This window comes from Tachypleus tridentatus, chromosome 8, assembly GCF_004210375.1.
Source record: "Tachypleus tridentatus isolate NWPU-2018 chromosome 8, ASM421037v1, whole genome shotgun sequence".
Lineage (NCBI taxonomy): Eukaryota > Metazoa > Arthropoda > Merostomata > Xiphosura > Limulidae > Tachypleus > Tachypleus tridentatus.
Window position 1 is genome coordinate 35335448 of NC_134832.1, and position 13139 is coordinate 35348586.

At 31.5% G+C, this 13139-nt stretch overlaps 1 protein-coding gene across 7 annotated transcripts in view; it reads right to left on the reverse strand.

Annotated features, from left to right (window-relative positions):
• Positions 1-12909, reverse strand: part of LOC143222162 (uncharacterized) — a 38641-nt gene extending 25732 nt beyond the window's left edge. For 3 of the 7 annotated variants that reach the window (XM_076448231.1, XM_076448230.1, XM_076448229.1), the window contains exons 1-5: positions 12435-12835; positions 9312-9480; positions 3297-3442; positions 1070-1187; positions 437-495 (exon numbers count right to left, since the gene is read on the reverse strand). In XM_076448231.1, the coding sequence (XP_076304346.1) occupies positions 437-495; positions 1070-1187; positions 3297-3442; positions 9312-9480; positions 12435-12512 (570 nt within the window). In that variant the 5' untranslated portion in view covers positions 12513-12835. Of the gene's footprint in view, positions 1-436; positions 496-1069; positions 1188-3296; positions 3443-9311; positions 9481-12434 lie in introns of all 7 variants that reach the window. The other 4 variants (XM_076448227.1, XM_076448226.1, XR_013012043.1 and 1 more) reach the window with 4 other exon arrangements.
• Positions 12910-13139: the final 230 nt, after the last annotated feature.

A 13139-nucleotide genomic window follows, 5' to 3' on the forward strand; every position in this document is an offset into this window, starting at 1 on the left:
TCCTCTAAGTAAAATATTTTCAGCCCAAAGGAGCCGTTTTTACATATATATTTTAATTTCTTGAACATGCCTCTTAGGTTCAGAGATTGTTTAATACAAAAGGTCTTTTTTTAAATAAAAGATGATTAATTTCCATTAACATGAGAGAGAGAGAGAGAGAGAGAGAGAGAGAGAGAGATTAACGTTTTTATGCATAAATAAAGTGGAAGAAAATACTAGGTACCACAATGAAATATTTTGTCCCTAGGGTAACCTAGCACCCAGTATATGTTGAGGACTGGCTTATACACATTGGTTTATCTTGTACAAAGTAAGAACATATGTTCAAAGTACAGTGCACAACATTTTAGTCCACTTACAACTTCATAATCCAAGACTTATGAGTATTAGTTTCTTCTACTTTTTCACTATTAACAGTGATAAAAGAATAACTTACTCCTGCTTCTAGATCCAGCTTCAACAACATCAGGAAATAACACAGTTTCTTATACATGCCTTTATAAAAAATTAAAAGGATTAGTTGTTCTGAACCATTAAGCTTTTATATTATTTTATTACTGTTACAAATCCAAGCCTAATTTACAAAACAAAACCTAGTAACAATTTTTAAATATAGCAATTACCTATTAATTCAAACAATGCAATTATTTTTTTCCAATACAATAGAAAAATGCACTACCATTTTTTGTCAATTTTAAAGAGACTAAAGTGACAGCAAGTAGAGGGAGAATTGAAAATGGGAAGAGTAAACTTGCATTATGCATACACAGGTGAAAAGTTCAGATAGCACTTTACAATTTGTTCAGATAGGACTTTACAATTTTTACATCTTAAAATGTGTACCGTAAACATTAGCTCCACATACCACAGTTTTAGAATAGACTATCACTTGTCCTACAATGGTTTAAAAAAGGAGAGTAGTCCATAGAAAAACAAAATCTGATCAAGAATTAGCCATCTTAAAAAAAGATGAGTGGACTATGTTGAATATGGACCAGCCACAAATAAAATGTTAACAATCAAATATTGTTTCATCTTTACACTAAAAAAAAAATAAAAATAAACTTACATAACATTCCATCCGAAGCTCCTATTATTAAAAACTCTGTCCATGTGATCTTTGTAGTGACCTTCACAGTTAGATATATATTAATGATCACAAAAACCAGGCCAATGACCATTCTGGCCTGTAATAGAATAATTAAGATTACTAATGGTTATAATGTACTCCATTTATTCATACAAATTAGTTTGTTTTCTCTAATCATTATAAATCAAGTTTAACCAGTTATGAAAGTGCTGCATTTTCATATTAAGGTCAAACCATGCTTGTTTGTTCTATTTAAAATAGAAATTATGAATACCTTATGGTTGCATAAAAAGGTATAAATGAGCAAGTTAAATTGATAGCCTACTCACATAGAAAAAGTTATGCATTGTTATTTGTCCTGGAGCAAAATAAAGGAACACTCCATCTCAAAATCTATACTCCAAATATACTGTATACTTTTATTTAAAGTGTTGCATAGTCTTAATTTAAGAAAAATATGTAGCAAGTTTACACAAGTCCTTTCAAATACACTTTCACATTCAACATAAGTACTACAGTGAAAATTCATGTTGTATTATAAATGTTCAACATTTCACTTCCAGCACTGGTATTGCACAAAGATCATTAATAAGGTTTTATGAATGTTACCCTAACTGTTCTAGTTTCTAGCCACAGCTGTCAATGGGCATTTCATATACTTTTTTTATGAGAAAATAATGGAGTTTGATACTAAGTAACTTTTATTCAAAAGCTACTTATAATTTTAAAATGAGCCCACTTTTTCATTAAAATAATTACCTTGTAGTGTAGTTCCACTACATATGGTTTTGGTGTAGAGCTATCATACCTCAAATACTCCACTCCTTTTTGGATACTTTACATATGTAAATTATACAAGAACAGTGGGTTTCTAACAGCTATTTTAATAGTTTGATTGCCCAAAAAAAATCAAAAGCTGCTGCATCCATCAATCTAAACCAGCATGTCTTCATAGGGAAGATTGTAGATACGTTGTCATTCTCCAACTGCCAAATGTATGTGGTAGTTGAACAAGAGGCATGATTGAAAGTTTGTAAGACTACTCTTAGGCTTGTTTTCCCGATGAAGAGTTTTCATGATCCTATTAGGTACTATCAATTGTGTTATGTGGACATCTTTTGCAACCAATTTGCATGTTGATGAATTCTCATCCTTTGCTAACCACAGCTGGAATAAAATGTTGGAACTATCCTGCTGGATGGTTTGTGTACAAAGTCCATTAATGTTTTTGTGGATTTGTTTCTAAGGTTAAATTACAAAGAATATCGCCATATTGGAATTTTAAATATTCAGTCCAATAACACTCAGTGAACAAATTGTGTTAAGGTCTGTTACATACATACTCTTTTCAAAAAGCAAATCAACTTTCAACGATATCACACTCCTTACAAAAATGTGTAATGTCAAGATGTAGTTACAATTCATTTAGAAGTTCACATTGACTATTTGTATATATAAACACTTTGAACAATAGGACAAAATGAATAATTTTTAGTGAATGATATTTCTAAAATAATAGCAATTGTTTCAGAATAACCCATCTACGTTTTCTTTTTAAAACACTCAAATGATTACTTGCAACTTCAAACATCTAAAAATCAGAGCTACTCAAGATGCCCTTTAATTACTGAACAAAGCAAAACAATCTCCATATCATACCTAAAAAAACTCTTGGATAAGGTATTATTCAGCTATTTTTTTTCTGGATGGTTGTAACATGACCAAGGAAACTGATCAAAGCATTTAAATAAAAATCAGTTTTATATACTGATGATCAGTTATTTTCCTAGTCAAATATAAAACTTGAAAATTTCTTTTATTACACAGGCCTGCAAATTTAAACAAAATACAAAAAATTTTGATCAAGTAATTATTTCGCTTACTACAAGAAACATGTTTAATACAATACTAAAGTTTAAAAGTGATTGATAAGATTAACAATGACTGGTCTACAGTCAACATTTTAAGCATAACAAATTTGTGACCCAATTTCAATGAAACCAATTCACTTATGTAAAAATACACGTCTGAAATTTTGTACCCGACAGAGTAAAATGGTTGAAGTTTTAGATTCAGCATAGAAATTACTGGAGAGCATGTAAACATTACATTACAGAGATCAAAAGTGTTTTAGTTAAAAACAACTATCTCTTAGGTCTAAGTCTCTAAATAAATCTGAAAATTAAAACCTGTATGCTATACTTACCATCTTAAAGTCATCTCTGTGTTCCTTATTAAAGGAATAATCAGCAACACTATAAAAAACAGCTAGAACAAGAGAAGCCAGATGAAGATACAAACTGTGAGACTGCTGGTATAGCACTCCTTGAATAACGAAGGGAGTCCCATATGCTTTAATAGAATAAAGCACAAAATAACTTCATTATGAGTTTGGAAAAACTTACTATAGAAGAGTACAACTAATGATGTATAAAATTCTGAAAAAGAAAATGCAAAACTGTATAATGTAACATTCTGTCACTTTTAAGGTGACCTTTAGACACAATGTTACAAATATTATATGAACTAAGTATTTTAAAAAGTTTGTTTTCCAAATTATTTATTCATGAAATTAATGGAAGTGGGCATGACCTTGTTAATGTCATGATTTGTAAATATATTCAATAAAACAAGAAAATAAGCAATTTCAAACTTATTTTATGTTTACTTCAAGAGTTGTGATAGGCAAAACAATGAAATTGTATGAAAAAAAATCTGATTACAAAATTTTTTGGGGCTACTGAATGAAAATAAAGAATTTTCAAATATTTAAAGTGCCTTACTTATAAACATTATGAAAAGATTTTGTACAGGTTAGACCTGTTTAATACCCAACCAGTTAACACAACAAAAGGGACAGGATACAATAAATTAGGGTTCCAGAGAATAAATGTTGGGAGAGTAAATCCTGAAAGAAGGCAAGGAAAGAATTAGACAAATAAAAAGGCATTAACCCTTTCACTAAGGCTTAGTATAATATACACGAGTTTGTCTAAACATTTCCAGATGTTAAGTATTTGCACTAACTTGATACAGCATGTACTTTAGAGAATTTTGTAGTTTAAGTGTAGATTAACAGCATCTTGTATATATATATATATATATACACACACACACACACAAAGAAAAAAGATTAGTAAAAATATTTCTCAAATATATTGTGAAAATAGTCTCGTTAGTAGTGCAAGTGATTTCATGTTTAAAAAATTAAAAACTTTGTTCCAAAAATTTCAAATATCTGCACAATTTAAAAAAAAAAAAAACTTTCTAAATATGTTTCAAACATTTGTTTTCAGTAAAACTTATTCTATATACTATGTGGAGGTGTCACTAGACCAACCTTGTAAACATAAGGAAATATAAATTATGCTTTTCTCATGCTACAATGACTACATATAACAAAGATGCAGAAGTAGTTTAAGTTTCATAATGCTATATACATATCACACTAATATTATATTGACCTTCCACTCATGTTTAGTAAACATTAGTTAACTTGCATTGCATCAATGCAAGTGCACTTAGGTTATGCATCCACCAATATAAAAATTGATTTTTAGTCTTCCCTGTTTTGGCTACATGTTAATGGGCCAATATTTTACAATATACAGTCACATGTTATTTGTCACACATACAATAAAGCAAACAATTCTTTTCTTGCAAGAGTTTACTTGGTTGTTACTGGACAGGTTGCTGAACCTAACATTTTGTACATAAATGATATCAAAACAAAGTTTCACACAAGGTGTATTGAAATTAAAAAGATGAAACTTCAAGCAGGCTAAAGACAACCTAACTCATTGAAACCTTAAATCCAAGGAATGTGGTAGCTTATTGAAAAGTTAAAGTGGGTGAGAAAGATCACCCTGGGGCCATTCCAAATTTTTGATTGTTTTTTTACATCATAAATTGCAGCAAGTGTATATAAGGAACCACTTCAAAAAACTGAAAGGTGAATGAAACTATTGTTTAATTCAGTACATAAGCCATATCTCAGCAAAATGAAAAGATGTTCTTTTATATTCTAGCTTGGTGATTAGTAATTTGAGGTCTTAATTTGTACAAAACTAGGAATGTAGTAATTTGGCATTACAAACATCTAATTTTAGACAGTAGCATTAAAATCTATTTGGATGCATTCTCTTAATATTTATTTTTAAATTAAGAAATTAACTTGTACAATATTAATACAGTAGATCCTGGTTTGGACGACCCCCGCTGTCGCCGACCATATTTCTGCCAACGGACGGCTTTCAATGTTATTTTCCCCGTAGTGACCGACCACCCGTGTGATCAAAAACCGGTCGTTTGGTCGCTTAAATGCTGGTCTTAATGGTCATTTCATAATACCTCGCGTCTGATAATTGACAGTTTTGTCCAATGTACTGATGTAAAATATTGCTAAACAAACAAAACCACACCACACGCCAGCTTTTCATTGATAATTGCTGAACAAACATGTTGCATCCAATTAGTAGATTAGTAGACCAAATCATACCAAAAATGATCAGTTTGGTTAAAGTATAAATAGGAGGCATATATTTATTAAAAATCAGTTTCAATTTGATTCTTTTGCTCTACACATATTCAAAACGTCTCTCTTCATTCTGAAGTCATGGCTGATTGTCAAAAACGCAAAGTGCTTTCACTAGAAGATCGTGTGAAAGTTGTTTGAAGGTGGCAAAAGCTGCAGAAAAATTGCAGAATCCATGAACGTTGGAAAAACAAATACAGAGCATAGTAACTGACAAAGAAAAAATAATGTCACTGTGGCAAAATGGTGCTAACACTGGCCACAGAGGACACCACAACTGGAGCTACCCACAGCAGATCCAGACTTTGAGCATGTCCTGGGTGGTACAACCTGGGAGGATTTCACCGACTGCAACAGTGACGTAGTCAGCACCGTCCAGTTTGGAGACAACTGGCAGAAGGAGCTCGATAAAGCAGCTGCTGGTGAGCACCAGGAGTAACAAGACCAGGGAACTGGAGACGACTTTGTTCCAGACAACAAGGAGATGGCTAGATGCCTGGAGTATCTTCGAAAGTGTGCAGTGGCCCAGAACAACGCAGAACTTTTGAATATTGTTCAGAGTGGACAGAAGTCAGTGACCATGTTGGCTCTGCAGACCAGAAAAACAACAGTTGTGCATTCAGGACTTTTTCAAACTATAAATAAAGTTAGAGTCTACATGTATTGTAAAATTGTTTTTGTACATATTGCTGTTAGTTTGTTTTGTTGCTAAGAAAAAAAAATAAGAAACAAATGAAAAGCCTTTCTTTGTTAACTTCAAAATATGTACAAATAAAAAACATGCAAAAAATGGGCTCCTGCAATAACAGACCACTATTGCTTTGCAGAAGGGGTGGTCTTAAATACCAGGATCTACTGTATTTGAATTATCTATAGTTGTATTCCAAATTTGACAAATTCATAAAATAGTTCAATAAAATTTTGAATAAAAGTCAACAAATGCAATGACATGGCCTTTGACCCATCACAAAAGGGTTAAAATTAGAATGGGAAAGCTAAACAGGTACAGGCAACATAGATCTGAGGGAGGAAGGACCAGTCAAGATATAGTTCTACATAACAGTAGTAGAGGGGCAACATTAAAAATATCTGATGGACAACATCTGCAAGCAAATGGTGTATTATCACCTATTGTAAAATAACGTGAAAAAAAATTAGATCAAGAAAGTAAGATGTAAACACGTGAAGTCAGTCTTTGGGCTGAGATAAACTTTATAAAAAAATCTATGCATGAAATCAGTGTGGTGACAACTGTATGAAGAATATTCTACAGAGACAGAATAGGGAGTAACACAGAAGAGGAAGTTGTATACCTAAAGGTTGGAGCAGTACAAACAATGGTTGTGCCAGCCATGATGGTGGCTTAAGTAGGATGGAACAGTTGTGGAATAAGGATAGAACTCTTGAGAGAAGTCAGGTAGGAGAATAAGCATAGATTTGAAGGCCCCTCCAAACTTACAGAAATGTAACCACTTCCAGAATTAGTGGGTGAGAAATGGGATATCAAAAGGGAAGAAAATTCAGGGGTTTCAGTGGGTGGCAAAAGGCATACGAGGTGTCCCCAACTGAGAACACTGACCTAAAAACTTGTGGATCAAGGTATCACTATGAAAAGATCTTTTTAAGGGTGATTAATCAATTACTAGGTTTAAGAAGCCAGAAAAATGGCAAACTAAAACTACATGTTATGAATGTGGACTCAGAAAGGAGAACCAGGATTTGAAAATAGACCTGGAACTGATGCCCCCTAGCATTGTGATAAAGTGTAAATGTCCAGATGTACCATAACCACTACCATCCAGAGGAGGGAAAGGAAGAAAGTTTGAAATGCTAAAGGCTTGAGAATGGCAATGTGGAGAGAAGACTAAAGATCATAAATTTCCTCCACGTCAAGGTAAAAATTCCTAACCATATAAAGATGAGTGAACAGAAATACAAGTAAGGTGCACTAAACTGCACTTCTGCTGTGATATGATCTTTGTATAATTACGAAGACAGCTCTGAAGAGTAGTTCTACTCTAGGGGTGTCACAAAAGGGAATGCATACGAGTCCAACTCATAGAAATCAGATGATCCAATGAAGCTCACATTCCCAAACAAGTTATAAGAAATGAGGTAACAGAAATATGATGTACCTGCTCTTAACCCCAAAAAACAAAAAGGAGGAGACTGAGCTCTACTTCAGTTAAAAAGACCACAAAAACAAATAGAGTATTGAGAGAAAGATTGATTGGACTTCTGCACTGTCATGAAGAATTCCACATGTGCTACTTCCTATAGAAGCAGTGAAGTAAGATCTCTTGATTATAAAACAAGGAGTACAGGAAGGTATATAACAAGATTAATTTAAATGGTAAAAAACTTAACTTGTAGTAACAACTATCAAAGTGGAGACAAGGAGATTGTCTATCCTTACAACAAAAGAAACACTAAGCTATCTGCCGAGTTTACCACTGTAGGCAAGAAATCCAAAGCATAGCTTGTGAAGAGTAAATGAGGTTTAACAAAACAAAAGAAGCTGAAGAAAAATTCAACCCTATGAATTTGGAAATATACATTGTTAAAGTACTTTTGAATATCAAATGGATAAACCATCTATTCCACAAAGTATGGTAGAATAACTTTAGTTGGTTTACAAATTTTGTTACCTAGAAAACAAAATAGTCAATATCTATATAAACCTAGACAATAAATAAGTAGTCTTACACCAATGAAAGTCAGGATAATGTAAAATAAACAAAATTATCGAAGTACGACAATGAATTAGATGTTAGTAGTAGTTACGATATGCAAGACTTAAATAATCCAAGGAATACTTGGTTAAAATACTTAAATCCAAGAAATCTATCAAGCCTACAAAGTCTAATATTAACAAAAGTTAAATATAATTAAATTAAGAAGTAATTAATATGCAAGTTACAAATCACCTAAAGAACTTAAATGACAAAGGACAATTACTGAACCTACCAAAGTCTGAGCACTGAAGTCAAATACTTCCACATGTAAATAAAGGTAAAAAAAAACAAACCACAAAAGGGCATCTGAACCACACCTATGATGGGTATATCAACCAGGTGAAGTGTACACATTGAAAAGCTTATAGATTTGAGATAATTGGAAGCAATAGGAAGAAAAGAATGATGTGGTGGCATGTCGACTGGTGGAAGGTGAAAAGTTCTTAGAAATATACAGTGTGATGGTCCAAAATTAGGTGCCAGAAAAAAAAAAATCTTCCCATTGATAGTATTCTTGATTGAAATCATGTTTAAGAAGAAATTACTGGCCAAATTACAATTTGTCAATTTTTCTTATAATTTGAAAACAAATTTGAAAAGATAAAGATGCATATTCATGAAAGGTAGGTGACATGAGAGTAAAACATGCATATAAACAATGTTATGCCAATCAAGAAAGTGAGGACCGAGTAGTGACATGTACATGTTCAGAAAGGGCATGAATTTCAGGGGATATATGGACTAGTGCACAAAAGATCAAGATTTGTTTATGAGGATACATCAGATAGTTATTCTTACATAAAGAATTTCCAAATTACCAACATGAACAAGTGAAAAGTTAGCCTTGCACAAATGAGCAATACAAAATGTGTTTAATAAATTAAATTACAAGTACACTGTATTGCAAATAACTTAATATTTGATCATAAATGTTAGCATAAAGTACACCCACCTGCTGCAAACAGTATTGCTACACTGAAGGTAAAGCAGGGATCATATGAAATACCTCGAGATACCAATAAGCATAGCTCTTTAGTAGAGCTCACAGTTACAGCAAAGATGTTCAACAAAGATGAAACAAGTAGAATCCACTCAGAACAGGATTGCCCAAAACAATGAAACTGAAATTAAGAATGTAATTATACTTGTACATGTTGTAACCACAGGATGGTAGCTCAGATATACAATATTAGTGAAAACCAAGTCCTGTACAATTAACAAAAGTATTACATTTTAATGTAACAGTAACTTAGCTGCATAATTAAAGAACGTTCTTCATATTTGACAGTTAGAAATATGAAATCACCACACACACATTTCAGAAAATACAACTTGCAGCAAAATACTTGATGTATTCATTATTTAACCACTAATTTTTCCAGCTATGTTCTGAAAGGATTTCATTGACTAAGACTAGCATCCCTAATTTTAAAGAATTGTTCAACCTATTTTTCATTACTGAATAAGACTATTCAATTTAGTCTTGACATTTTGGTAGATGAAAGATGATCTCCAAGTGGAATGTTCCTCCCTTCCTTGTCATATTTGTTTCTTGTGTTCTAATAAAATAATCAAATTATTTAAAAGCAATACAAAAATTAAATTACCTTTTCTACAAAGATAGACTTAAAAAAACAAAAAACTTTAATTTCAAATGAATATAATCAATAACTGCAGCAGGTTAAGCCTAATAGAAAAGAAATAGTTGCAAAACAGTGCTCACTTTCTTCATTATAATAAAGTGAAATACTATGTAATACGAGAACAAAAAAAACAAAAACAAATTATTTACTACTTAATGCAGAACACATGGACATCACAAAACTACACAAATAAAAAAAAAAAAAGTCCTAGCATGAACAGAACACGTATGTAACCAAACATAAAAAAAATTAAGTTACTCATTGAATCAATGGTGCAGTTTTTATCTTCAAATGCGAGATTTCACTAATACAAAAAGCCAGTATTAAAATTTTCATAGTAATATTGAGTTAAAATTCTGACTTGACCCAAGTTAATACATTTCTGAAGTAACTATAGTTTCACACACAAAAGTATCTTTTCTAAAATGATACTCAAAAGATCTAGGAAGTTATCAGAAGTTGGTTGTCATTATTAGCAAAAATTTTTGGACTTGTCAAAATGCAATCAGAAGATTTGAATAAATGGAATAATTAATGTTTACAATCACAAAATAATTTTGATTTATGTTATTTTGTTTTTTTTGTATTTTTTTTTAAATAGGCATTTGCTTATTTCTTGAATTAGTTTGTTGAGCTACTGAGGTACAGTTAGATTACTAAATGAAACAGACCACGAGTTGTCCACAAGATAATTTGTTTAAATAGTAATGATAAGATACAAGTAGCTTATGTAATTAATTCTAATTAGTTAATATTACCAAAAACTAATTATCAGTTTTGTATTTTACATTTTGATTACAAATTTTCTTCATATATAATTCAAGTGTGCGTGCGTGTGTGCACGCTCCCACATTCTTATTACAAACAAGTCGGGTGTTCATTCTTGTTCATTGCCTTATTATACTGGCATGCAACTCAACTAAAGAGAGAGAGGCATTTACATATTACTATACTGAGCATATTTTATTAGTCATATGCTAGTTCAGTTTTATTATAATGAAAAGTTTCTTCAACATGATGTACCAAAGATAAATCACTAGTGAGCCTGGTTCATGGTCTGTTGTAAATAAATACTATGCAAGATGTGTACATTAATGTAGCTATGAGTAATTGATATAATCGATTACTTTTGTGCTGCAACTGCATCAGTTAATGCCACATGAAACTGATTAAATCAAAATTACAAATAAACAAGTATTTTCACAACAATTATTAACCTAAGTTAATAATTCCAAATATTTAATTATTTGGACAAATAATTGCATTTATAATTAAGCCATTTAACTTATTGGTCAGGAAGAATGAGTAATCAGCTGAATCAATATTTTTATTATTACTCTTTTCAATATCCAAAATATTGCCATTATGCATCTTCTTAAGCATTAAGCTACATTATGTGCTTAAAGCGTCAGTTTAGAATTATAAAAAAGTTCTTTAATTTGCTAGAAAGTGTTTTGGTTTAGTGCATCAGGAATAGAGCTAGGGGGATAGGTGTGCATTGTGATTTAAGAGTCTTACATTCAATATGCAGTAGGTTAAATATTTACTTGCAATGTGGTAAAGATACAGTAAAGCTGTCTGCGAGTACCTATCGTTAGATCTTGAAATTCCCCCCTTCCCCTCTTTGTAGTTGTTGTCATTGTTGCTGCTCATAGTGTCAGTTTCAGGAGCATTACACTATACAACTAAATCAGGTGGAATTAATATATAGGCCTATCAACTGACTATTGACCAAATACTACTACTACTACTAATAATAATAATAATAATAATAATACGAATAATATCAGATATTAGTGGCATTTGTTATTTAACTATCCAAAGCACCTATTAATTGATTAATTATTCAACTTGCATAGTTGATAGAAAAAAAACAAATACTAGTATCAAGAATACACAGAAAGCAACTTATTCCTTGCATAAAAGAAAATTATGCTTACTTTAAGTTACACACATATCCATGCATACATATAAAACAACAACTTCATCAAAACTTAATATACCCAAAAAACAAAGCATCACCAACAATAAAATATAGTTAGTTTACTTATTTATCGAGGTCTAATTTAAAAACATTTATATAGTCACCAAATTAGACCATGATGTACCATCTCCATTTCAACATTTTTTTTTAAAACTAGTCATTTGAAAAAGTAAGACTTTATAGTGGCATAGCACATTAAATGTTATACACTCAAAATGAGTAGGAAAAGAGAAAGTGTAAGACATGAGATAATTCAAACAGATACAACATCCCACATATAGCAATTTTCATTATCATTATGAAAGATAACCATTCCCTGTGCTAATACTAAATTAGTACTTATTAGAATATAATAGAGTGGGTAATAAAGTGCAAATAAAACAAAACAAAAAAAACAACTTAACAGCATTCAGTTTTGCTTATAGTGAAGCTAAATCTGAAGTCTTACCCTTCGGTTAAAACTGGCAGTGACGCTTAAAATATCCTGAGCGACAGGAGAGTCGGTAGAATCTTTAGAATACCACATGACCTCAATTTTCAAACGCTTCGATACCAGAATATTAATAACTTTATTCTAAAAATTAGAATGAAGTTTAGACTTATAACTAAAACAAAAGCGAAACGAGATGCAATTCAAAGGCGTAAACAAGTTAGACTCCGGCTTATTAGTACCCGTAATAAATTATTTTATCTTTCAATTAATTCCACTATCATTAATACTACAATTAAGCAACAGCACAAATATGATTTAATACCCATTATTCCATAATAACAGACACCAAAAAGTAAACATACCACTCACAAAATAACATTTTAACGCCTTTTCCCCTTAATTAATAACACAACCAACTTTACCACATAAATAAATATGACATCAATACCACAACTACACGCGATACCATTCATTTATTTTGAAAGTCTATCACGTGCCCACCACTAGTAACAGCGCCTTCTAATCCATAATTACTTCAATAAAAATGTTACAAAATACAAAAAAATAATTAAAATTGTGATATAAAAGGACCGGGCATGGGCTGATTGTTAGCGCTTCGAACTGCAACTCTGAGGTGGCATGGTTTGTGTCTTGTTTCTAAAAAAAATCTAACTCCACGAGTATGTTGTATGAGTAATAATCAAATTCCAATACTTCGGT